Source organism: Carcharodon carcharias, chromosome 6 (assembly GCF_017639515.1).
Source record: "Carcharodon carcharias isolate sCarCar2 chromosome 6, sCarCar2.pri, whole genome shotgun sequence".
NCBI lineage: Eukaryota > Metazoa > Chordata > Chondrichthyes > Lamniformes > Lamnidae > Carcharodon > Carcharodon carcharias.
This window is the reverse complement of record NC_054472.1, coordinates 87,666,676-87,693,128: the sequence shown is the minus strand read 5'-3', so window position 1 is coordinate 87,693,128 and position 26,453 is coordinate 87,666,676. Positions and strand designations below refer to the sequence as shown.

The 26,453-nt window shown below is 44.1% G+C and overlaps 1 protein-coding gene across 1 annotated transcript in view; it reads right to left on the bottom strand.

Annotated features, from left to right (window-relative positions):
- Nucleotides 1-11,233: 11,233 nt before the first annotated feature.
- The window catches only part of cpa6 (carboxypeptidase A6), a 162,400-nt gene continuing 147,180 nt past the window's right edge, over nucleotides 11,234-26,453 (bottom strand). The window contains exon 10 of the mRNA XM_041189265.1: nucleotides 11,234-11,427. Within this exon, the coding sequence (XP_041045199.1) occupies nucleotides 11,234-11,427 (194 nt within the window). The remainder of the gene's footprint in view (nucleotides 11,428-26,453) is intronic.

Below are 26,453 nucleotides of genomic sequence, written 5' to 3'. Positions count from 1 at the left end.
TCTGCCATGTGTTTGGCCACATACACAACTTGTCTAAGTCACCCTGAAGCCTCCTTACATCCTCCTCACAACTCTGCCCAGTTTTGAGTCACCAGCAAACTTGGAAATATTGCATTTGGTTTCCTCATCCAAGTCATTTATATATGTCGTAAATAGCTGGGGCCCAAGCACTGATCCCTGCAGTACACCACTAGTCACCACCTGCCATCCGGAAAAAGACCCACTTATTCCCACTCTCTGTTTCCGGTCTGTCAACCAATTCTCAATCCATGCCAGTATATTACCCCCGATCCCATGTGCTTTAATTTTGCCCACTTGCCTCTTAGGTGGGACCTTATCAAAAGCTTTCTTGAAATCCAAATACACCACATCCACTTATCTCCCTTATCTATTCTACTGGTTATATCCTCAAAAATTCCAATAGGTTATTTAAGCGTGATTTCCCTTTCATTAAATCCATGCCAACTTTGTCTAATCCCATTAATGCTTTCCAAGTGTTCTGTTACCACGTCTTTTATAATAGACTCTAGCATTTTCCCCACTACTGATGTCACGCTAACTGGTCTGTAATTCTGTTTTTTCTCTCCCTTCTTCAAATAATAGAGTTACATTTGCCACCCTCCAATCTGTAGGAACCGCTCCAGAGTCTATAGAATTTTGGAAGATGACCACCAATGCATCCAATATTTCCAGGGCCACTTCCTTTAGTACTCTGGGATGTAGATTATCAGGCCCTGGGGATTTTTCAGCCTTTAACTCCATTAATTTCTCTCGAACCATTTTTTTTACTAATATCAATTTTCTTCAATTCCTCCCTCTCACTAGACCCTTGTTTCCCTAACGTTTCTGGGAAATTATTTGTGTCTTCTTTTGTGAAGGCAGAACCAAAATATGTGTTCAATTATTCTGCCATTTCTTTGTTCCCCATTATAATTGCCCCTGTTTCTGACTTGTCTTTGCTAATCTTTTTCTCTTTACATAGTTATTGAAGCTTTTACAGTCAGTTTTTATGTTCCCTGCAAGTTTACTCTCATACTCCATTTTCCCCTTCTTGATCAATCTTTTTATCCACTTTTGCTGAATGCTAAACTGCTCCAAATCCTCAGGCTTGCTGCTTTTTCTGGCAATTTTATATGTCTCCTCTTTGGATCTAATAGTCTCCCTAATTTCTTTTGTAATCCATGGTTGAGCCACCTTTCCTGTTTTATTTTTGCGCCAGACAGGAATGAATAATTGTTGTAATTCATGCACATGCTCCTTAAATATTAGACATTGCCTATCCACCATCAACCCTTTCAGTAAGATTCCCCAAACCATCACTGCCAACTCGAGCCTCATAACTTTGTAGTTCCCTTCAGATTCAGAATTCAACTTCTTCACTCTCCATCTTAATGGACAATTCTATCATTTTATGGTTGCTCTTCCCCAAGGGACCCCACACAACAAGATTGTTAATTAATCCTTTCTCATTGCACAATACCCAGCCCAGGATAGCCTGCTCTCTAGTTGATTCCTCAACGTATTGGTCTAAAAAAACCATCATGTACATACTCCAGGAAATCCTCCTCCACAGTATTGCTGCTAGTTTGGTTAGTGCAATCTAAATGTGGATTAGTGATTACAGTTGTACCCTTATTGCATGCATCTTTAATTTCCTGTTTAACGCCTTCCCTTACATCTCTGTTAATGTTTGGAGGCCTATAGACAACACTCACCAACATTTTCTGCCCCTTGTTGTTTCTTATCGCTACCCAAACAAATTCCACATCATGATTTTATGAGCTAATATCCTTCCTCACTATTGTATTGATTTCCTTCTTTATTAACAGTGCTACCCCACCTCTTTTCCCTATTTATCTGTCTTCCTAAATATTGAGTACCCCTGGATGCTCAGTTCCCCTCCTTGGTCACCCTGCAACAATATCATAACCATTTATATCTATTTGCACTGTTAATGCATCTACCTTCTTGTGAATGCTCCCCGCATTAAGATACAATGCCTTTAGACTAGTCTTTTTAACCTTGTTAGTCATCTTCACTTTATTTTGCATGAAGACCCCATTTGCTTTTCACCCTTGTTTTTTCTGCTTTCCACTTTTGTTTCTAACTTTTCTGTCTTTCGTTTCTATCTTTGTTTCCCCCTCCTCTGTTGCCCTGTGCAGGTTCCCATCCCCCTGCCAATCTAGTTTAAACCCTCCCCGACAGCACTAGCAAACACCCCACCCCCAAGGACATTGGTCCCGGTCCTGCCTAGATGCAATCCAGAAGAGGGGAAAGGGCTTCAGAGGGAGGGGTATGTAATGTCAGTTGAGGAGTCCTGGGGGGCATAATCAGGGAATCGATGATAGGAAGGGATGGTGAAGTTAAAGGGGGGCTGTGCGAGCTGGAAGAGTGAGGTTTCGGCGATGGTGGGTGAAGGGACACAGGTTGTTGGAGGGGACCTGGAAGGAGAAGCGGATTCTAGGGGTCAGCAGAATGCAGGGCAGGGGCCAGATCTACAGTCATGGAGGTGGGCTCCTGGGAAGGTAGGGGACTTTGACATTCACCTTCATGGGAAGGAGGGTGATGGGGGAGGGTGCAAGGGTAATGGTGGGGTGGTGGTCACTGGTTATGGGGGTGGTAGGGTGTGGGTGACGGGGGAGGGGTAGAGGTATTCAAATGGATGCTGAAGGTCATCATAACCATGGCTGCTTCAAACATTGTACAGACTTGTAATGGAGTTGGGTCATTGGGGATGATACAAAGTATCTCAACTGGACAACTGAAGGGGGATGCCAGCATGTAGTACGTACACTGCTAGGGCATTGGGACAGACGAACATGTGAAGGGAAAAGAACGTGTGAAGGACGTGTGCAGGAGACTTCTTACACATGGCTTGCAAGGGCCCTGGCAAATACCTTTGCCTCCCTGCACATGCATGATTCCAGGGGACATGACCCAGGGGGTGTCCATTGGAAGATGTTGGTGGAGGCATTGTGCACACACTTAAGGACTACATAGCAATTAAACCACATCAGATATTGTTTAAGTGCAAGTGGACTATATTTACAAAAGTGTCATAAGATTAACAGCGTGCATCCATACAACCACATGTGAAATCAAAAATTCTTAATCTTTTGTTCGCCACCACTTCTAGGTGCTCCCCTGATATCCGCAGCAATGGTGGAGGCAGCCTACTGACCGCTTAGCCCAGTGTCTTGGGGCTTGGCAGCTGTCCTCTGGTGACCCGAGGCCCGGAGGGCCCTGGCTTACTTTGGCTGTCCTGCTTGGGGCAGTTGCTCCCTCTGTGATCACAGAGGACAAGGCTGAAGAGCTCATAGGCAAGATGGATTCCAAAGGGCCGGACACACTCAGAGAGTCCTGAGTGGAGGTCCAAGTGGTGCCCAACAGCTGCTTCTCCTCCCTTTAGGTGCTCTAGAGCACCTGCCAGACTCCTTGAGGGGAAGGGTAACCTAGAGGGGGATCGAGGTGCTCCATTTCCCTCTCGCATATCCACTGCAAAAGCTCATCCATGGTTACAGTGATGGAATGTAGGTCTACGCGTATCTCTGGCAGAATCTGCTGGACCAAGTTCTCCGTGGCATCCACCGCCCTCCACATGTAGACCTCCATGCGTCCGCAGTTGGAACCACTTCATCAGACAGCAGGTGGATGGATTTCCCTGCCTCACTTACCGCTCTGTTAAGGGCCTCTGCCACCCCTCTCTGTTTTTCCCCGCCTCTTGTTGCCTCTCCAACACCTTGTGCAGGGTTGATGCCAAAGGCTCGTCATTGGACATCGCAGATGCCTCTTTACCAGCAGTCCTTTGAGTGCCAACAAACTCGGCTGACCCTGCTGCAGACACATATCTGTGAGGTAATCACCAGAATTGGAGACCCTTCCTGAAGGGTTCTGGGGCAGCACCCTCCAGAGCGGTGAAAACATTAGCTATAAGGATAAGGCTCACAGAGGCATGTCATTAGCAATGCTTGCTGGTGCCCTCAAAGCCTGAGCCCATTCACCTCCTCTCCACCTCTCCACCAAAACAGCATGTGAGCTCTCTGTGTGCAAGAGTCAGGGACCCACAGTGGCCTCTCCATCTGCAGACTAGATGGATTGCAATGGAGCTATGAAGCATCATCTTCTTGTGTTGCCATGAGCACCATGCCCCCTGTATCATTCAATGAGATGAGTGTGAGCAGTTGAGGTTTCACTAACCTTGGCAGACCGGACTAGGTTTTTCATGTGTCTCCTGCATTGCAGGCAGTCCTATGGCACCCAGACATGACAGTGGGGCGTTCGCCATCCAGTTAGTTCCACTGCGCAAAATGGTGGGAAACCCTCGACTGCATAATTAATTAGGCTAATGTCGCACAATATGGTGCAAATTCCCACTGGCCTCCGCAGCACCTGTTCCCACCTTCCCACCACCCCCCCACCCCCCCCATCTGCCCCAACCATTGGCTTTAGCCCGGAATGGAAATTTCTGCCCATTGGCTTTCAGCATTTAAAGATTATTTCATATAAGTTTCAATATGTACCAAATTTTCATTTGTCCTTTCACACACATTCACTGTTTCTCTGGAAATATTCAACGTCCACATGTGCGATGGCACATATTTTGTGCTTATTTATTGTGCTATGCTATGTGTAAAATAAATTGAAATACAAAGGGGGATTTTAACCATCAAAATGGCTGGATTTGGATCAAATGTGATGTTAAATCTGAGCCCCAAACCCACCTGCTCACTGCCAGTTTTTACAAAGTCGGAATGGGAAGCAGCTAACTAACACACTCACAGGAAAGTGGTTGTTCATTTAAATATTTTAACTAAGCTGTGTGCTCATGCACTGGGCTGAATATTACTGGGCATGGATGGTTCCCCCATAATATGCAACAATTCCCCAGTGATTGGATACCTGTATTGTCACATCCAGGAGATGATATAGTTTGGAGTCAGGCCCTCTGCTTTTGGAGGGAAACCCAAGGTGGCAACAGCAGCAGGTGATGGTGAGGCAGACAGGTAGAATACCCACTTCCATTTACTGAGAAATTGGCCCAGACGTAGGGATGAGTTTCAGGCCCTCAAACCCTCCCCTCTAAACCCTCCCACTCCCATGACCCCTCATAACTCCCATTTATCCACCATAGTCACTCACCCAGTGTCCACCATGGGAAGACCTCAGGAGCCATGTGTTTGAGATGGTCATTAAAAATATTAAATTTATAATAATCTAATAGAGCTGTCATTCAAACAAATTACATACTTAAAAAAACTCTCATTCAAAAAACAGACTTCACATGGTCATTTTGTTGTATAAACAAACATCTATTCAGAATCCATATCAAAGACAGGAAATAATTTTATAACCTCCTAAATCTGTCAAACTCTCTACACAGCCCCCGGCTGTGATGTGGTTATGTGGCTTTTGAAACTCAGCCAAGCTTTCATAATGGACTCATCTGTCATAATACATCATTATAGTCTCAGACATTGTAGTCTATTGAAATTGCAAAAACAGAAGGCTTTGTTTTTTCTAAGCTACACCAGATGGACTGTCGATCAATGCAGTCCAGCAGGTGCAGACAGTATTCTTTCAATTTTAAAGGGCTGGGGATTTAAATCACTTCAGCTCATGACACTTAGAGTTACCAAGCAGTGTTTTCTTCATTCTTGAATGCATATTAGGACTTTTTCCAAACGGAAAGGTGCTCGAATGCATCTGAACACTTACACAATGCTGGTACATACAATTGTCAACTTGCATTTGCAGGACAGAACCCTATAATCAATCATTGAAGTAAAATCAGATCTACCGTACAATACATCATCAAACTATTGAAATTAAAAGAACAGAATTTTTTTGTATTTTAAAGCCCTTCAATGAAAGAATTCCAGGAGCAGGTGGCATTTTGTTTTTGGTTCCTTACTTGGGATTGGGGTTCCTCCTGTGAGGTGCTGTGACCCATGTATTCTTACAGAAAGGGCCTGACTCCACAAAGATTGTGGGGAGTGTGGTTGGGCTGTCCGCACCAGCAACAGAGCTGACCAGGGCAGAAGTGCTGCATGCAGGCTGGCTACCCACCCCCTTGTACTATCCTCGCAAAAATAGCTGGAAATGGCAATGTAGGCAGGACTCCCGGAATCTAATTCTGCCCACCATTTTTAAACGGCTTCCACATCAGCCCAACTTGGTGAAAATGTGGGACTAAATTTTTTTGAATGCTGAACAATTTTTCCAGAAATACCTTTCAGAGATCTTCATGAATCCACTTATGAGGCTGCTATGCATAACAAACACTGCAGTTCTGCAACATTGCAATTGTTTCCAAACACAGGTGGATTATTTTTATGTGAAACTGTTTAAGTAATATCGCTTCCAGTGATTGGATGCTTTTTCATTCATTTGAAAATGCAGCTTCAAATCTTAATTTTAAAAAAAAAATTGACCCTTTTTGGAAATTTTACTTCTGTAACCATGGATGATAAGACGCTCTGCCAACTCTTAGGCTACTGCATAGATGTGTGTTAATATTCAGATGTTTTTAAACACTTGGGCCTTAATTTTGTTGACTGGGCAGAGAGCCTGATATTGGCAGGAAATGTGTGTAGCCAGCATGCATGGGTGGCTAGCAAGACTTCCCCCTGAATTTTATGGGCGGAAGTCAATTAAGTGGCTGCTGTCAGGGTTGCCATCATATTAAGGACAGCAGTCTGACCCCAAGGAGTGGTGGCCACTGCTAAGGCAGGTGGGGCCTCTGCAGCCTGCAGAAGGTAAGCAAAAAATATTTTTTTTAAAAAATGCAGGGCCAAGGGCTGGAGGGGAAATACCTCTGGGGATTTCGTTGGTGCCGTGGGTCAGCATTCTCTGCCCTCAGCCCCCTCTTTGCTTTAAAAAAACCATCCACTCCCGCACCCCCGGCTGCCATTGGGAGGCCACATCCATTTACCTGGTGGCTGCTTCTCATGCGGCAGGTGGGTCGTTGGCAACAGCCTTTATTTATGGAAATTAACTGCCATCTGGAACAGGTGCCCTGTTCAATTCTGGTCCTGCCGTCAGTAAAATTCTCAGATAGCAGGAAATCGTCGGACAGCCAATCTGATATGGCTCCTTGTAAGTTTTATCAATCTGCCTCTTTCCTCCCTGCCTCCTGGGGGGTTGGTAAAAGCCCTTGTTTTATGTGGTTTGATATAGCCTCAATATTTCAGACTTAACTAAAATTACAAAGGAAACATCCATCCTTGTTGAAGACAACCAATATATATTGTATTGTCATTTATTATGACAACGTTATAGATAGTCTTAATTAAGCATGTAATTTCTCTTGCAATACAAGGAGTTTCCGTTGAAATGCAAATGAAGTAGATTATTATTTAACATCACAACACACTTACTACAGCAGTCTCATTGTGGTTTTGTAAATAGCTTAAAAATTGTAATGTCAAAATTCCATTTAGGAAACCAAGTATGTTGCTTTTACCATGTAATATCTCACCATACTGTGCTTTCCATATAATTTGAAATTTCTTATCTCTGCATACAAAAGTTTCTTTATTTGTTCATGGGATGTGGGCATTGCTGCTAAGGTCAGCAGTTATTGCTCATTCTTAATTTTCCCTAGGAAGGTGGAAGTGAGCCACATTCTTGAACTTCTGCAATTTGTGTGGTTTAGGTATACCTAAGCAGGGAGTTCCAGAATTTTGATACAGCGACAATGAAAAAAAGGCAATATATTTCCAAGTAAGAATGATGTGTGATTTAGAGGGAATTTGCTGTCGGTGGTAATCCCATGCACTTGCTGTGATTCTGTAGATTCTGATTCTCCTAGGTGGTAGAGATTGTGGGTTTGGAAGGTGTAGCCAAACATTTGGTAAGTTGCTGCAGTGCAACCTCTAGGTGGTACACAGTGAAACCATGGGACACTGGTGGTGGAGGCAGTGTCAATCAAGCAGGCTGCTTTGAACTGGATGGTATTAAGTTTCTTGAGTTTTGTTGGATCTGCACTCTCCAGGTAAATGGATCCACAAGCAGGTTATTCTCATTCATGTTCTTTGGCTGTCTGCAGAACCCATTTCTCTGGGTCCCTGCACTTGGGATGCTGCCCACATATACATGTAAGAGCTTAGAACACCCCTGAGTTGTGCCTTGTAGCTATGGGAAAGGATTTGGGAAGTCAGGAAGTGAGTCACACAGCTCAGAATACCCAACCTCTGAACTGGTCTTGTCACCACAGTATTTATGTGAAAGGTCCAGTTAATTTTCTGGTCAAAGATAACCACTAGGATATTAATGGTGGGGGATTCAGTGATGGTAATGCTGCTGAATGTCAAGGGGAAGTAGTTAGACTCTCTCTTGTTGGAGATAGAGATTGCCTGGAACTTGGCTGGTGTAAATGTTCTTTGCCACACAGCAGGCCAAACCTGGGTGTTGTCTAGGTTTTGCTGCATGCAGGCATGGACTGCTTTACATTGGAAGATGGAATGTAGTGCAATCATCAGCAAACATCTTCTGACCTTATAATGAGGGAAGGTCATTGTTAAAGCAGTTGAAGATGGTTGAGCCCAAGACCCTGACTTTAGGAACTCCTGCAACAATATCCTAGGGCTTTGATGATTGCCTTACAACAAACTTAACCAGCTTCCTTTGTGCTAGATATGGCTCCAATCAGTGGAATGATTTCCCCATGATTCCTATGCACTAGCGCTCCTTGATGCCACACTCAGTCAAATGCTGCCTTCATGTCCAGGGCAGTCACTCTTACCTCACCTCTGGAATTCAACTCTCTGTCCATGTTTGGACCGAGGCTGTAACCGGATCAGAGTCGGGTGGCCCAGGCAGAACCCAAACTGAGCAGGTTATTAATGAGTAAGTGCCATTTAATAGCACCATCAACATCTTCACTTTGCCAATGATGGAGAGTAGATCAATAGGGCAGTAATTAACTGATTGGATTTGTGCTGCGTTTTGCAGACAAGTATTACCTGGGCAATTTTCCACATTGTCAGGCCAATGCCAGTGTTTTAGCTGTACTTGGCATGAGAAATGGCCAGCTTGATCAGAAGTGTTGCTACTGAGCCATTATTGGTGAAGGACATTGAAGTTCCCGACCCAAACCACATTATATAGCTTTGCTATCCTCAGTGCTTCTTCCAAGTGGTGTTCATCATGGAAAAATACTGTTCATCAGCTGAGGAGTTGGGGGGGGGGCGGGTGGCGGTGGTGGGGTAGGAAGTGATAATCAGCAAGAGATTTACTTGCTCTTCCTTGCCTACCACAACTGCAATTAACAAAGTCCTCTAAAATATCAAGAGATAAAAACAAAATACTGCAGATGCTGGAAATCCAAGACAAAAACAGAATTACCTGGAAAAACTCAGCAGGTCTGGCAGCATCGGCGGAGAAGAAAAAAGTTGACGTTTCGAGTCCTCACTTGGGTCATGAGGACTCGAAACGTCAACTTTTTTCTTCTCCGCCGATGCTGCCAGACCTGCTGAGTTTTTCCAGGTAATTCTGTTTTTGTCTAAAATATCAATGTACACTTTAGTCTTCTCTCCCAGTCTTTCGAGTCATGATCCAACTGTATCACAAGGGAATATGAACAACCTGTTCCCATGTTGGTGTGGACTGAATATTTGGTGATACTAAGTGTTGCTGGCAATCAGAGAAAGTTTACAGTAAATGTTCAATTAATGTTTCAGCCTTTGCATCCTTGCTGCAAGGATAAAAATAAATATAAAAAATTGAGTATTTTACTATTTTAATTGGCATTTCTATAGTGGAAGTGGAATGCAGTAACATTTTCTGCAATGGTTCTTAATCTTAAGTCCCTTTGATCACCTGAGAAGTTTTTATAAAATAAACTTGTTCAAAAAAATCTGATTTTCCGCCTGTATTTTGCAGCCATTCTAATAATTACACTAAAAGTATCAATGAATTTATTTTCATATTGGCAATACTTTGCTGGAATATGATGGTCCTCTTCACCTCATTAATAAGATAAGAGAGGAATAAGACAACATATGTTCTTTTCATTGATACTTGTTTGAAAATTTTAAGTTCTTGAGAATCATTTGTGACAATCCTGCCTGGATTCAGATGTGTTCTTAAAGCTTTACTATCCAGAAACATTATAGGCCCGGATTTTGCAGTCACTGATTAAGCACTTGGTGCTCAAAGAAAGCTGCCCACAAATATCCAGCGACCTCAATGGTGTGGAATCCCCTTTCCCCACATCATTTTGAATCTGGCGGCAATTCAAGGGGTTCTCCAGTTTACAACATCAGTGATGTCATCAAATCACACTGAAGTATTCTCACAGACTCCATGGCAGGAAGTAAAATTCTTAGTTAAAGTTTTACAGAAAGCAAAATAAATGATTGGGACAGAAACATGGGATTAAGGTAGAAGCTGAAGAATCATAAACTTTAAAAAAAATTAAAATGTGATTTTCTTTAACATAACAGGTAAACTAGACATTCCATAAATATAGCTTCTCAAGGACAGTGAGGCTGTTCATTTGTAATTATGAACTTAGTGCATCATTAAAAATACAATTATATTTCAACCAACAGGATGTAACTTTTTCAAGAGTTTTGATAGTGTACTAATGTACTAATAGTCTCAAGGGCAATTAGGGATGGGCAATAAATGCTGGCCTAGCCAGCGATGTACACATCCCATGAACGAATAAAAAAAAGGATACGTTTTAATCAGTTCAGAGATTAGGACTTGTCTGCACTCTAGAACGGAGTTGGGGAAAGGGAGGAACTTCAACAATGCACCCAATGAGCAAACGTACAATCACAAAGCAATTTCTGGATTTCTGCATTTAACTGTGCATGTCTGAGCTCTAGGACTTGCTGTCAGTTTCAGAGCAATAATGATGGTGATGTTAGTCTTCTTCAGCATTACAGCTGCAAGTCCAGGCCGTAATTTCCAAAACCTTTAATTAGACAATAATCCATACAGAACTCCACATTGTTATGATTTGGTGCAACAGTATATTTGAAGATTGTGGTGATAAATTTCTGCCATTTATGGTCACCAAAATACTTATTTAATTTATTTTTAAAATAATTCATTGTCACTGGCAAAGTCATCACTTATTGCCCATCCCATCTTTCATATGAAGAAAAAGTATGGATAGAGATATAAATCTATGGTCAATTTAGCTTATTTAAGCAAAAAAGGTCACATTGCAAAATGGTTTGTATTAGTTTAAAAAAACATAAATCAGGTGGTGATGAATAGCTCATCTCAATGGGCATTTCTTAAGAATATGGTTTGTAATATTTTTTACAGCTAATGTTGTTTCTGTACATGTGGGTTTAATTAGAGATTCTGGCAGCAAAAACCCATAATATCCAGTATCTCGCAGTTCAAATGCAAATGCATAGGGAATGCCATGTTTATAGGCCCAATCCATAGAACTACCAGAAGTGACATCTGAAATGCAAAGGAGAAATGTATTATTAGAACTTACATTTCAATGTATCATATCACAAGATATTTATGGATGAAGATGACCATTTGTCTCATCTGAGTTCATCTGTCCAGTAAGTCTAACATCCTAAAAATGCTATTTTTTAATGATTCCAAGGATTTCACCAGCAACGCACTATGCAGATGTCCTTTCCTTTTTTTAAAAAAGTCACTGTGTCTAAACAATTTCTTGGGATCAGCTCTCAATTTACACCATAGGAAGCCATTCCATCTATCATGTGCATGCTGGCTCTTTTCTTGAGCTATCCAAAAATAATCCTACTGCTTTTGTGTCACCCCATAGCCCTGTACCTCTCTCTTTTTCAACTATTTACTCAATTTTTCTCAAAGGAAACAATAGCTTCTGCCTCAATCACTCCATGTGGCTAAGCATTCTTTGTTGTAAGAAAATTTCTCTAATCCTTTCTCCTCACTGTCTTACTATTACTTCTAAATTGAAGACCTATATTTACTGACACCCAAACTAGGGGAAATAGTGTCTGGAATTTTCCGGCATCATGGCAGGCTTGGCACGGGGGTGGGGTGGGGGTGGGGGGAGGGATGGACAATATGACACGAAGGCCAAAATTCAGTTTTACGCCGTCGTGAAACTACTTTGCTAATCTGCTCCACCCGTCAATGGTGAGCCACGTTTCCCGCCGCCGCACATCAGGAGCGTCATTTTAATACATTTGCATCCAATTATAAGCCCTGCTCACTGGAATCAGCCCCCCACATTAAATTTTCTGCTCACGTGGCCATGCACTTGGAAAAGTTAGTCAAAAGTGAGCAGTCTTCTGCAGCTGAGACTGTTCAGCTGCAGCTCCATTGACATGCTTGGAGTTGGTCCTCTGAAGCTTTTCTGCCCACTTAAGCAATGCAAAAGCATAAAAGTGCCACCAAATGCTACTGAAGTTTTCACCCCACGGGCACAGATTGCAAATTAATGTGCGTTTTAAGAGGCAGCAGAGCAATTGGCCAACTGGGCAAGTAGTACAATCTCCTTGTGATAGGTGGCCATGGCGCAGTCACTGGTAGAGGTGCTCACAGCCCCTTGCAATGTTTTTATTAAAGTGTGGACCAATATCCATTACAGTTCAAGCTAACAGCGCAGACTTGCAGTTCAGGTTAGGAGAATGCCTATGCCTGAGCTGAGAACACAACATGCAGTCCAATGGCCGAAGCTGCCACCAATCAGTCAAGTGGAATGGGGTGGATGTGGGTGGGGCTTTGGACAGCCAATGAGTGCACTACACGCTGGACACCTAAGTGATGGTTAGCACTTTCCTGCATGTGTGAAGGGGCCTTCAGACTTAACCAAGAGAGGCTCTTAGGACACATGTGCTAACCCTCCATCTCTCTCTTTGATCCTGCAGGAGGAGAACATCAGGATCATGGAACCTGGTGATTCAGCAGCATGCCTCATGGCTTTCAGAGATCAGAGAAGTAGAAGCAGAGAGCGGCGGAAGCACCTGCCTCGGTAAAGGGAGGAGCACCTCCCTCAAGATGAAGGGCCTGCAGCATGTGCAGCTGAAGATCCAGAGTGAGCTATCACTGATAGGTGCCCTACTAGACCCAGGGTCTACAGACTACGCCTGTCATTCCAGCAGATGACAAGGAACCAATGCCACCGAAGACTGCGCATGTCTAGGGATCTGGTCAGTCACATGTGCCGCCCGCTGCAGGATTTGGTGCCATGGGGACATGGAAGGCATCTGCTGCCAGTGGCCACGAAAGTGACTGCGATGCTCAATTTTTACGCCAGTGGCTCCTTCCAGGGCTCCACAGGTGACCTGTGCGGGATCTCGCAAGCCTCCAAGCACAAGTGTATCCAGGAGTCATGGATGCCATCTTCACAAAGGCACAGAGCTTTGTGCATTTTGCCTGGGATCAGGAAAGCCAGGAAGCAAGAGCACTGGGATTTGTGCAGATATCTGGTTTTCCACAGTTGCAGGTGCCAACAACTACATTCATGTGGCACTAAGATGTCTGTAACAATAAGCAGTCAACTATGTCAACCGCAAAGGCTTCTACTCACTGAATGTTTAACTGGTGTGCGACCACCACAACACATCCTGTAAGTCTGCACACGATTTCCAGGGAGCATCCATGACTCCTACGTCCTTAGTAGGTCTCAGATCCATGACATCTTCCAGCGTCCAGAGAAGCTACAGGGTTGGCTCCTTGAGGACAAGGGAAGACGTGGCTGATGTCACTCATGCAGCGGCCTCAGACTGCAACAGAGTGACAGTACAATGAGACTCATGCTGTGACCCAGACTTTGGTGGAGCAAACTATAAGCATTTTGAAAATGAGGTTCCAGGTCTGGTGGAACACTGCAATACAGTCCCCAGAAGGCGTCACACATCAGTCCAGTGAGTGTTAAGCCAGACCATCACTTTGATCTGAAGGTTACAGACTGTGCAGAGAAGAGGCCCTGGACTGAGACACTTGCCTTTATCTTGTGCAGGAACCAAGGTTTCACATCTCTGTGACACGAACACTGTTCATCATAACAAGGAGTCATAGGCAAGGAAACATTCTTGGGAGTTTATTTGCAATAGTGAACATTATGTACAAATGATTAATACCCATGCCCAGGCTGTGTAGCTACACTTTCTTAACCTTCCGAACCCTGCCACTATCTTTTGGTGCTCCCCCAACCCACAAGAGGTGGAGGCAGCCTGCGGACAGCCATGTCCTGTCTATGATGACCTTGACGGGCATCCTCGTGGAGTGCTGAGACCTGAAGGGTCCCGGCCTGATTTCGGGGCCCTATTGTGTGGCAGTGGCACCCTCCTTGGCCTGTGGAGCTGGAGCTGCTGGGATCACAGGAAGAGGGCATTCGGATGGGCTGGACACTCCCGGAGTCACCTAGGTGGATGGCCCTGGGGTGAGCAACTGCTGATTCTCCTCCCTATGGGTTCCCGAGGGCCCCTGTCTGACTCCTTAAGGAGAAGGGGAAGCTGGAGTGAGATCAAGCTGCCCCGCACCCCTCTCACATTGACACTGTTGGAGGTCAACAATGATGTCAGCGATGGGGTTCAGCCCGTGCAATGGTGCAGGACCGATGTCCTCGGTCTAGGTCTCCATGGCGGCCGCCATCCTATCAGTGTTGACCTTAGTGCATTGGCACACCAGCACTATCACCCCAACCTGATGGCGGACATACTCCTCCATCTTGCCTTGCAATCTGAGAAATGCAGCAGACATCCCTTACTGATGTTCCCGAGCTTGCCTTTGTAGCTCCAGCAAATGAGGTATGACCGAGTCCACAGGCTCCTCATCCGACTCGGACTCAGTAGATTTCTGGCCTCCAGCAGTCCTCTGAGTGCTGGAAAACTTGGAAGTCCCTGCTGCCACAGACAGTGCGGTGTGCTCACCAGATTGTGAGCCCGAGGCTACTTGAGAACTTGGTCCCACCGTGGTATGTGTCTCTGTGCTGTTGGAGAGTGTGGGTGAGTGCTGTGATGAGTCTTCAGTTAGGTTGTCATCAGCTTCTTCTTCCAAGATGCCTTTGGGGCTTGAGATGATGACCTGGGTTGTGGACCCCCTTGGCTGTTTCCCAGATGTGCCTTGGAAAGCAAGGAGAGATAATTAATGCATGGCGGGGGACTGCGGAACAGAGGAACTGAATCACAGTATGGTTGTCTGATGGATGTTGCACTGCTGGATCCTCACTTGGTTGAGCACCAGCGACCTCACTGTCAGCACAGGAACAGTCCAGATCACTACCGGCCAGTTGGAAGACTCTATTTCCAAAGTCTGTGAGGAGCAAGTCAGACACTTCTCCATCAGTCTGCGACCTCTCCCTTTTGTTATGTGCTAGCTTGTCCTGCAAGACAGGAGATGGGGAGAGTGTATGCAAGACACTTGCCAAGCCAGATGATAAGGATGCCTGGCATGTGTGGGTAGTGAGTGGTGCAATGGACGGGATGAGGACACGATCTGCAGGGCTAATGAAGGTGTGTGTGAGAGAGTGAATGGTGATGTCCCTGGATTTGGCAGTGAGTGAGATCCCTGTGGATATGTGATGGGTTTGTGAGTGTGTGAGCTGAGAGTGATGAGAAGAATGACTTACCTTGGCTGAATGGAAAAGATCATTCATCCTTTTTTGCACTGGGTGGCCGTCCTCTTTTGCAGGGCTTTGACACTGACCACTGCTGCCACCGCCTCCCATGTTGGATTGGTGACCTTGCTTGTTGGTCTTCACCCAGAATGGGGATAGAGGACTTCCCCACGGGCCTCCACAGTATCCAGCAAGTGTCCGAGGGAGATGTCACTAAATTTGGGAGCAGCATGTTTCCTCCCTTTGTCAGCCATGACTTTCCAGCAGTTTCCAATGCCTTAGAGAGAGCTAGCTTTGTGCAAAGGTGCCCTTTAAATATGGTGCCCAAATTATTGAAGACCTGCAGTGACAGCGGTGGGAGGGGGGACAAATCAGAGACCACCCTGCCAGCGATCTGCTGTGTTTCCCAGAATGCATTGTTAATGAGGTGGGAGGCACCAGGAATGGGACAATATGGCGCAAAAAGCCGCTATTGCGGCCAGTGGGTAAAACATCCTTTCTCTCGCCCTCATTTTGTGCAAATCTGGGACAGTTCCGCCCAGTACTTCCTTACTGGCAGGAGAACTGGAAGGCTGCTAATGTCATGCCACTATTCAAGAAAGGGGAAGGAAATAAACCAGGATACTATACAGGAAACTAACTATGGGAAGTTATTGGAAACAATTATCAGGGATAAATTAACTTTCATTTTGAAAGACAATGAGCAATTACGGAGAGCCAAGCAAACCGTGTCTGACTAACTTAATTTACATCTTTAATGAGATAACAGAGAAGGCTGATCAAGGTAGTACAGTAGATGCATATATGCACTGTCAGAAGGCATTCAACAAAATGATACACAGGTTTGTTAAGAAGCTAGGAGCTCACAGAATTAAGAGAAAAGTGGCAGTGTGAAAGTACATAGAATAACAAAAATGAAAGCCATTGGCCTGTAAGCGTTTATTCTCCACTTGAACCTCTTTCTATTCTTCGTCATCTAAATCTTCCACCATAGCCTTCTATTCCCTTCTCCCTCACATGCTTATCCAACTTCCCCTTAAATGCAGCTATACTATTCACCTTATTCCCTGTGATTCTCACCACTCACTGGGTAAAGTGTTTCTTCTGAATCCCCTATTTGATTTCTTGGTGACTATCATATGTTGGTGGCCTCTAATTTTGTTCTTCCCCACAGTATAGAAACAGAATTGACGTAAGTGACGTAAGTGACAAGCAAAGCATGGTGGTGCATGGGAGTTTTTCAGACTGGGAGGTGGCTTGCACTAGCGACCCTCAAGAGTCAGGTTTTGGTCCATTACTCCTTACCGTTTTTATAAATGGCCTAAACTCAGGTGCAGAAACTAGCATTATAAAGTTTGCAGATGATACGAAATATGTCAACATAGTAGATAATGAGGTAAATAGTCACAGGCTTCAGGTTGACAGACAGGATGATGAAATGGACAGAAGCATGGTAGATAGAGTCAATGTGGAAAAGATGCACTATGTAGGGACTAAAATGGAAGAACAATAAACCATAAATGGGCAGAAAGTACACATATCCTTAAAGGTGGTTAAAAAAGTATACAGGCATTTGGGTTTACAAAGACAGACATTGAATATAAAAGCAAACAGATCACACTAGAATGTTATAAACCACTAGTTTGGCCTCAGCTGCCAATCTGCAACCCATCCAACTTGAACCAGAAATGGATCCAAGGTCCCAGAAATCTGAAGGTCTTCTTCCTGTGCCATTTCTCCAGCAACACATTACCTATTTTATCCCACTCATTTCTATATTCACTGGTGTGTGACACCATGATCAATCCAGAGATGGCTATCTTTGAGGTTCAGTTTTTTAACTTTCTCACTAGCTCCTGAAACTGACCGCAGGAAATCAACCCTTTTCCTTCCTATGTCATTGGTTCCAATTCTAATGCTAAATTTTGGCTGGTCCGCTTCCTCCTGTTCAAAGTATTCTCAGTGATATCCTTTAGAGAGGCAACACACCACGCAGGACTCAGGTCATCAATTACAAACCTATCCAATCCTCAATGATCATTGCATTTCTGGATGATGCTGTAACCCCTATGCGATCGTTTGCCTAAACTGCCATGCATCTACTCTAGACTGCTTCTTCAGGGTATCATCACCCTTACTGGCATTCAACACTGAAAACCGGTTTGAGAGTCACACACTCCCAAAGGATTCTTGTGATGCCTGCCTCTTCCTACCCTTCTGGATGGCCACTCACTTACTATTCTCCTGAGCTCTCTGTACCTGCAGGGTGACCACCTCCTGGAATGTACACTCAAGGAAATTCTCAGCCTTGTAATGAGTCCAACTGCTCCTCAAACTCAAACCATGAGCTTGAGCAACTGGAGGCATTTCCTGCACATTTTTCTTTTATTCATTCATGGGATGTGGGCATCGCTGGCTATGCCAATATTTATTGCCCATCCCTAATTGCCTTTAAGAAAGTGGTGATGAGCTGCCTTCTTGAACCGCTGCAGTCCATGTGGTGTAGGTACACCCACAGTGCTGTTAGGGATTAAGTTCCAGGATTTTTACCTAGCAACAGTGAAGGATATATTTCCAAGTCAGGATGGTGAGTGGCTTGGAGGGGAACTTCCAAGTGGTGGTGTTCCCATGTGTCTGCTGCCCTTGTCTTTCTATAAGGTAGCAGTTGTGGTTTTGGAATGTGCTGTCTAAGAGGTCTCGGTGAGTTCATGCAGTATAGATGGTACATACTGCTGCCAGTATGCGTCGGTGGTAGAGGGAGTGAATGTTTGTGGATGGGGTGCCAATCAAGTGTGCTGCTTTGTCCTGGATGGTGTCAAGCTTCTTGAGTGTTGTTAGAGCTGCACTCATTCAGGCAAATGGAGAGTATTCCATCACATTCTGGACTTGTGCCTTATAGCTGGTGGACAGGTTTTGGGGAGTCAGGAAGTGAGTTACTTGCTGCAGGATTTCTGGCCTCTGATCTGCTCTTGTAGCTAAAATATTTATATGTCCAGTCCAGTTCAGCTTCTGGTCAATGGTAACCCCTAGGATGTTGATGGTGGGGGATTCAGTGATGGTAATGTCATTGAATTTCAAGGGGCAATGGTTTAATTCTTTCTTGTTGGAGATGGTCCTTGCCTGGCACCTGTGTGGCACAAATGTTACTAGCCACTTGTCAGCCCAAACCTGGATATTGTCCAGGTCTTGCTGCATTTGGACATGGACTACTTGAGTATCTGAGGAGTCACGAATGGGCTGAACATTGTGCAATCATCACTGAACATTCCACTTCTGACCTTAGGATGGAAGAAAGGTCATTGATGAAGAAGCTGAGAATGGTTGGGCCTAGGACACTACCCTGAGGAACTCCTGCAGTGATGTCCTGGACCGAGATGATTGACCTCCAGCAACCACAACCATCTTCCTTTGTGCTAGTTATCACTCCAGCCAGTGGAGAGATTTCCTTCTGACTCAAGTTTTGCTAGGGTTCCTTGATGCCACACTCGGCCAAATGCTACCTTGATGTCAAGGGAAGTCACTCTCACCTCACCTCCATGTTTGAGCCAAGGCTGTATTGAGGTCAGGAGCTGAGTGGAACCCAAACTGAGCATCAGTGATCAGGTTATTGCTAAGCATGTGCTGCTTGATTGCACTGTTGATGACCTCTTCCATCACTTTACTCATGATCGAGAGTAGACTGATGGGGCTGTAGTTGGCCGGGTTGGATTTGTTCTGCTTTTTGTTTGCAAGACATACCTGGGCAATTTTCCATATTACTGGAACAGCTTGACTAGGGATGCAGCAAGTTCTGAAGCACAAGTCTTTGGTACTATTGTCGTAATATTGCAGGGCCCATAGCCTTTGCCGTACTCAGTGTCTTCAGATGTTTCCTGTTATCAAGTGGAGTGAGATGAATTGGCTGAAGCCTGGCATCTGTGATGCTGGGGACCTCCTAGGAGGCCGAGATGGATCACCCACTCGGAACTTCCAGCTGAAGACTGTTGCAAGCACTTCAGCCTTATCTTTTGCACTGCTGTGCTGGACCTCCCCCATCATTAAGGATGGGGAAATTTGTGGAGCCTCCTCCTCCAGTGAGTTGTTTAATTGTCCACCACCATTCACAACTGGATGTGGCAGGACTGCAGAGCTTAGATCTGAGATCCGTTGGCTGTGGGATCTCTGACCCCTGTCTATCACTTGCTGCCTATGATGTTTGGCAAGCAAGTAGTCCTGTGTTATAGCTTCACCAGGCTGACATCTCATTTTTAGGTATGTCTGGTGCTGCTCTAGGCATGCCCTCCTGCTCTCTTCATTGAACCAGGGTTGATCCCCTGGCTTGATAATAATGATAGAGTGGGGGATATGCCGGGCCATGAGGTTACAGATTGTGTTCGGGTATAATTCTGCTGCTGCTGATGGCCCACAGCACCTCATGGATGCCCCTTCTTGAGTTGCTAGATCTGTACGAAATCTATCCCTTTTGGCACGGTGGTAGTGCCACACAACATGATGGAGGCCAGCCTCAATGTGAAGACGGGACTTTATCTCCACAAGGATTGTCCTGGAGTCACTCCTACCAATACTGTTAAGGACAGATGCATCTGTGGCAGGCAGATTGGTGAGGATTGTTGGTTTCCTCACCACCTGCTGCAGAACCAGTCTAGCAGCTATGTCCTTTAGGACATGGCCAGCTCAGTCTGTGGTGATGCTACCAAGCCACTTGTAGTAATAGACATTGAGGTCCCCACCCAGAGTACATTGTGCCTTTGCTGCCCTCAGTGCTTCTTCCAAGTGGTATACAACATGGAGCAGTACTGATTCATCAGCTGAAGTGGGGTGAGGCGGTACATGGTTTCTCACACATGTTAAAGAGAGATTTAAAACTTGTTTAAGGGCCCCATAGTATTAAGGTTTGTAAGGGTCAATGTGTGGGACTGTGTAAATCGCACCTTCCATAATGATGAGGTAAGAGAACACATGACTAGGAGAGAAGAGGGAGTGTGATCATCATTGTAACACATAGTCATGGATAGCTGTACATAGTTCAGCTGTATAAAATAAACCAGATGCTGTTTGAACATACCAACATCTCAGTAATCTTTCAAAGGTTAGACCAACCAATATTCAACATGTTGGCAGTGGTGATGGACCCCAAAACACTGAAAATTCAACATTAAAGAAGATTAAATGTCAGACCTGTAAAAGTGGCACCAAAACTGCAGAACCCTGTAAGAGATAATTGAAGAACTCCAAAGCTGCTCCATAGATGAAGTGGAGGCAGCAAGGATCAGAAAATCAATTTTCAAAGTCATTCCATGGCTGCACCACAGCATATGCTGTGAAGAAAATTCCACTTCAGCAGTCGTAGGCTTTGAATCAGAGAACCAAGCAAAGATCGTGGAACTGGTGAGTAACCCTTAAAAAGGGTAACAATCGATTTTAATGGAGCACTGGGCAGGCAGCATGGAAAACCAGGTCCTGAGCAAGGAGGGGATACAGGTCCAAGGTCGGCATCATTACATCTGGTGACTGTGAGGCAGCATAAAAGAAAAGGTGCCACAAACACTCGCTGCTCAGGGGAAGGGAATGAAGAGATTATTGAAATAATGTAAAGCAAAGCAGTTTTAACAGTTTTGCAGCATTCAGGAAATAAATACCAGGACTAGCTGAGAGGTCCCCTAAGGAGAGACAGTGACCATAGCGGGACTCAGTGAGAGGCTGTACAGCATGGGAATGCTTTAAATACTGGAAGGAAAATTTAAAACTTCAGGTAAACCACCTAAAAGCTTAGAAAAGCCATGGATCTGCAATTTATGCTACCTGAGAAGGTTAGATACATTGGAGGACCAAATCAAACTCAAAACTGGGTACTTGGGAGGAAAAGATTCTTGAGGTTCCGAATTGCTTCAGGATTGGAAGCTGAACAGTTCAACACATTACTTTACTCCATAGGAACAGTAGTAGATGCTGTTATTGCAGGACAGGGCATCAATGAGACCTCTGATAAATCTTAAGAAGTCTTAAAACCCTTTGATAACTATTTCAACCTGAGGAGCAATAACATTCTGGAAAGAGCCAAATTTAACAAAAGGGTCCAGAAACCAGACGAACCAATAGATGCTTTTATTAATGACCTTTACAGGCTGGGTGAAGGATATGAGAATGGTGACCTAAAAAGAGAATTAATATGAGACCGCATTTTAGTCAGTGTTACTAATGAATCCCTATCAGACTTATTGCAATCTAAGGAAGACCTCACCTTCGAAAAAGCACTGGTAAGACAAAGAGGTCTGTAAAAAGAACAGGGCAATACTGAGAGGTAAAGATAAACCTTGGCTCAGGAAATCTCCAGTGATCATACAGTTCTTTAAGCCCAGGAATGCAAAAACAAAAATCAGAAAAGAAGGTACAACTGGAGACAAAGTACAACATGCCATAAAACCCCACCAGCGCTGTGGCACCAAAAAGAACCATAGGCGCGATCAGTGTCCGGCAAAATTGCAGAATCTTACCGGCAAAAGAATTGGCCATTTCGGGAAGATGTGCCAAAGTAAAACCTCTAACTTCACAGGTTTCAAAGAAAAAGTCTTCATGCATAAGACTATTCTTCAAGTTGAAGAATTTCTGCCAGACGAGGAACAAAAATATTTCCTGAGTGAGATCAATGATCTTAACCATGCATTCTGGAACACAGAAATATATGTCAATGGGCATATCATCGACTTTAAACTAGATACTAGAACAAGTGTAATGGTTTCATCAGACAACGAATCATGGCTACCAACCTATTGCCTGCAGCCAACGGAAACCCAGCTCCACAGTCCAGGAGGGATTGAACTAAAAGTCAAGGGAAAGTTACAGGTGACATTCCAGTACAAGGGAAAACAGATATGGGTAACATTATATGTTCTACAGAATCAGGAATTCTTTCTTAGACCTCAATCTTATCAGGAAAGTGGATGAAGTCAATCAACAAGAACCCAGATGTGACTTCAGAAAAAACTTCCCAAAATTATTTACAGGTCTGGGAAAACTTAAGACGGAATATAGCATTACTTTGCAAAGCGATGCTAAACCTGTGTGTTTTTTCACACCTAGGAAGATACCACACCCACTAATGAAACAGGTCCAACTACAGCTGGAAGAAATGGCCAGGATGACAGTCATCTCTCCTGTCACCAAGTCTGCAGAGTGCTGCACTGGAATGGTTCTGGTTTCTAAACCTAATGGATCCCTTCACATTTGTGTAGAGATAACTCAAGTTAATAAGACCGTAGCGAGGGAAACCCATCCAGTTTCCTTAGTGTACGAAAGCTTGGCAAAGCTGTCCAATAGTACCATGGTTACAAAATTAGATGCCAAGAGTGGCTTTTGGCAAGTGCCTTTGGATGAGAAATCAAAATTACTAGTGATCTTCATATTCCGTTTGAGAGATTTTGGTTTAAACTTTTTTAAATTTGGTATAACATCAGCATTGGAAATTTTCCAAAGAACCATGTCTAACAGTCGACCGGGCCACAAAGGGGTAATATGTCAGGTGGACGATATCTTAGTCTATGGAATCTGCCGAGGAACATGCCCTGAGGATTAAAGCAATTTTAAACCACCTGCAAGAAGATGTGACACTTAATGAAAGTGTGAATTCTCAAAAACATCTGTTCATTTCTTAAGGCACATTGTTAATAGCAATGGCATAATGGCAAACCTGCAAAAACAAGAGTCATTAGTGAATTCCCAATCATTACTTCCATTCCAGACCTTCAACGATTTCTTGGTATGATTAATCAGCTGGCAAAATCCCTGCCTAACCTAGTGAAAGTTACTGAACCCTTAGGGCAGCTATTAAAGAAAGCCCAAGCATGGTGTTGGGATGCACATCAGGTACAGGCATTTCAAAAAGTTAGATCCATCTCTGCTGACCACAATTGCAGCCAACACCTCATTCTACAGGGGTGGGGGCAGTCCTTTTTCAAGACCAACCAGATGGGTGTCATAGCTAGGTTTACTGTGTGTCTCAGGCATTGTCTGATACTGAGAGAAGGTACGCAGTCATAGAGGAAGAGGCTCTCGCAGTCACACAGACTTGTGGGGAGTTCTTGGTTATATCATTGATTTAAAGGTCATCATACAGACAGACCACAACCCCCAGTTTCTTTACTTGATGAAAAAGAACTTGCCAGAATGTTCCCTGAGGATTCAGAGATTCCGATTGAGATTAATGCTCTTTGCCTATGAAATGGTATATGTCCAGGGCAAGCTGCAAACAACAGTAGACACATTGTTCAGAGCCACCGTTGACCAACCTATACAACAGGATGTTAACCTCAATAATGAGACTGAGTCATGTTTTCAGCTAGTTGCAGCATGATTGCTGGCAAGCTCAAAAAAACGGCAAGAAATTTGTCACACGCAGGATGAGAAATACATTCGCATTCACCAATACTGGAGACATGGTTGTCTGTCCCCAGCAGTGCCCCGGTGGTACGGTGATGAAAAACTACTTCCAGCAAAGGAAGTACTTTACCATGGTGGATGAGTTGCTGGTATATGATGAGAGGCTGGTGATTCTGGTCTCACTTTGGCCAGAGAGCTTGGAAAGAATATACCAGGGCAACATGGTATCACGAAAGAGCACGGGCTTTATTCTGTGTGGTGGAAGGAAATATCGCGACCTTTCAAAGAAATGATTTCTCAGTATCACGTGTGCGCAGTGCACAGACCAGAACAAAGGGGAATCCCTTTATCTCAATTCAATTCCCATCCAGACTGCAGAAACGTCTGGGGATGGATTTATGTTTAATAGAAAAGCCTTCTTTATTGTCTTGATTACTTCTCCAGGTGGATCGGCGTCAAACACCTATACACTATGACCACTGAGACAGTTATTCGGGCTTTAAAGAGAATCTTTGCAACACACAGCATTCCAGACCAGGTTGTCTCTGATAATGGTCCACAAGTTGCCAACAGCTGCTTCACACATGTTGCAGATAGCAATGGGTTTGTGTGTAAGAAATTGAAGTCTTTAATAAGCAGGTATTTTCTAGATTTTATGGGACCAACTAAACAGCCTTGATTCTCTCCCTGGGGAGAGGATTTCTAAACACTTTGACCTCTAAACAGTCTTAGTTTAGGCTGCCATGTTGACATTCCTAAGCTGGTAGGATGGCGTTTTGTGCATCCCCTTATCTATGCAAGTGATTAGAAAGGGCCAGGATATGACCCTCAGCAAGATGTAAACTAAAAAGCTGACCTCGACCAGGGTGACGAACAAGGGAGGGTGGTAACCACCCTGACGTTTTGAGTACCTGTCCTGTATCCATTGGTCAGAATAGTTAGATAAATGATTGGCACTGGGTAAGCTGCAAGCCCCCCAAAAAAGGGTATATATATTGGTGTCATATTGATGGCAGGGGGCTGAGATGCTGGTGAGGTGGCAGTGCTCACTGGGCAGCTGCCTTCTTCAGGAGGAAGATGGACCAGAGGAGGAAGATGAAGGGAAGAATTTCCTAACACTTTGACTAGAGAGCAAAATGTTGTTATCACAATCTACTGAGATCAACACACTTTAAGAACCGTCCATTTGTCCTCCAGATTTGATAAACTGCTCTCAACTGTTACGGGTTGTATACGTTTTCTGTAAAATTAGTTAATGTATCATATTTTAATTCTTGTTTCTTAACAGACTTAATAAACCATCTTAAAATTACTTATGACTAGTCAGTTGCCTACTTAGGTATCTTTGGGCCTGAACCCAGAAATTATACATGTGCATCTCACAAGTTCCCCAAGATATCCCCAGTCCAATGACGAAGTCGAAAGGAACGTCCGAACCATCAATTCACTGCTAAAGAAGAACAAGAATTGTCCAACTGCACTCCTAAATCACAGGTCTACTCCACTGCAATGTAGATTGGTACCATCAGAACTGTTGATGGACAGAAAGCTCTGAACACAGATTCCCATGCTACCCAAAAAATTACTTCCAGTGCTAGAAGTCCAGGATTATCAAAGAGTTCAAGTACAAGAGCAGTCCTATCAAAAATAACAGGCTTACAAGTATAACCAGAGGTACCATACCAGGAACCTACCAGGTTGATGGAAGGAGAAAAGGTATGGGTACAAGACCAGGGGAAAGAAGGAGTAATAGTCCAGAGAGATGACGATCCACATATTTCAGAAGGTACTATACATAGAAACTGGAAGAATCTTATTTCTATTCATGAAGGAGGACAATTAGTCATACATTTGGGAGAACGATGTTGAGTCAAAAATTAATAAAGAACCAGATACTACAACTCTCAATGAAGACTATCCAAGTCAAGAAAAAGGAGTTCAAAGAGGGACGACTGATTTTCTGTCTGACAAGAGCGCAATCAGGGAGAGTTGTGAAGCCTCCTGAGAGATAAAATCTTTTATGTTAGAGACTTGAGGGGAGATGGGGTAGTATGTAAATATGAACATAAAAAGTATGGATGAAGACTTGGGGTGAGATGCCCTTCTCAAGAGCAATTAGGGATGAGCAATAAATGCTGGCCTAGCCAGCGACGCCCACATCCCATGAATGAATTTTTAAAATTGAGAGTTTGTAAGAGTTAATGTGTGGGACTGTGTAAATAGCACCTCCCATAATGATGAGGTAAGCGAAAAAAAAGACTAGGAGAGGAGGGGGAGAATGTTCATGGCTTCAGCAGTGTAACACCTAGTCATGGATAGCTGAGCATAGTTCAGTTATATAACTGAACCAGTGTTGTTTGAAGTCTCGGTAATCATTCCGAAGCTAGACTAACCAACATAAAACAGGCCCCTGTCTGAAACTGATCAGAAATGGCCAAACATTCTCCGCTCAGTTTTCTGGTTTCTTCCACAGCCCAACCAGCAGTCCTTAAAGGAACTACAGGAGGCCAGAAACCGAAAGATTTTTTTTCTCTCATCTTACTTT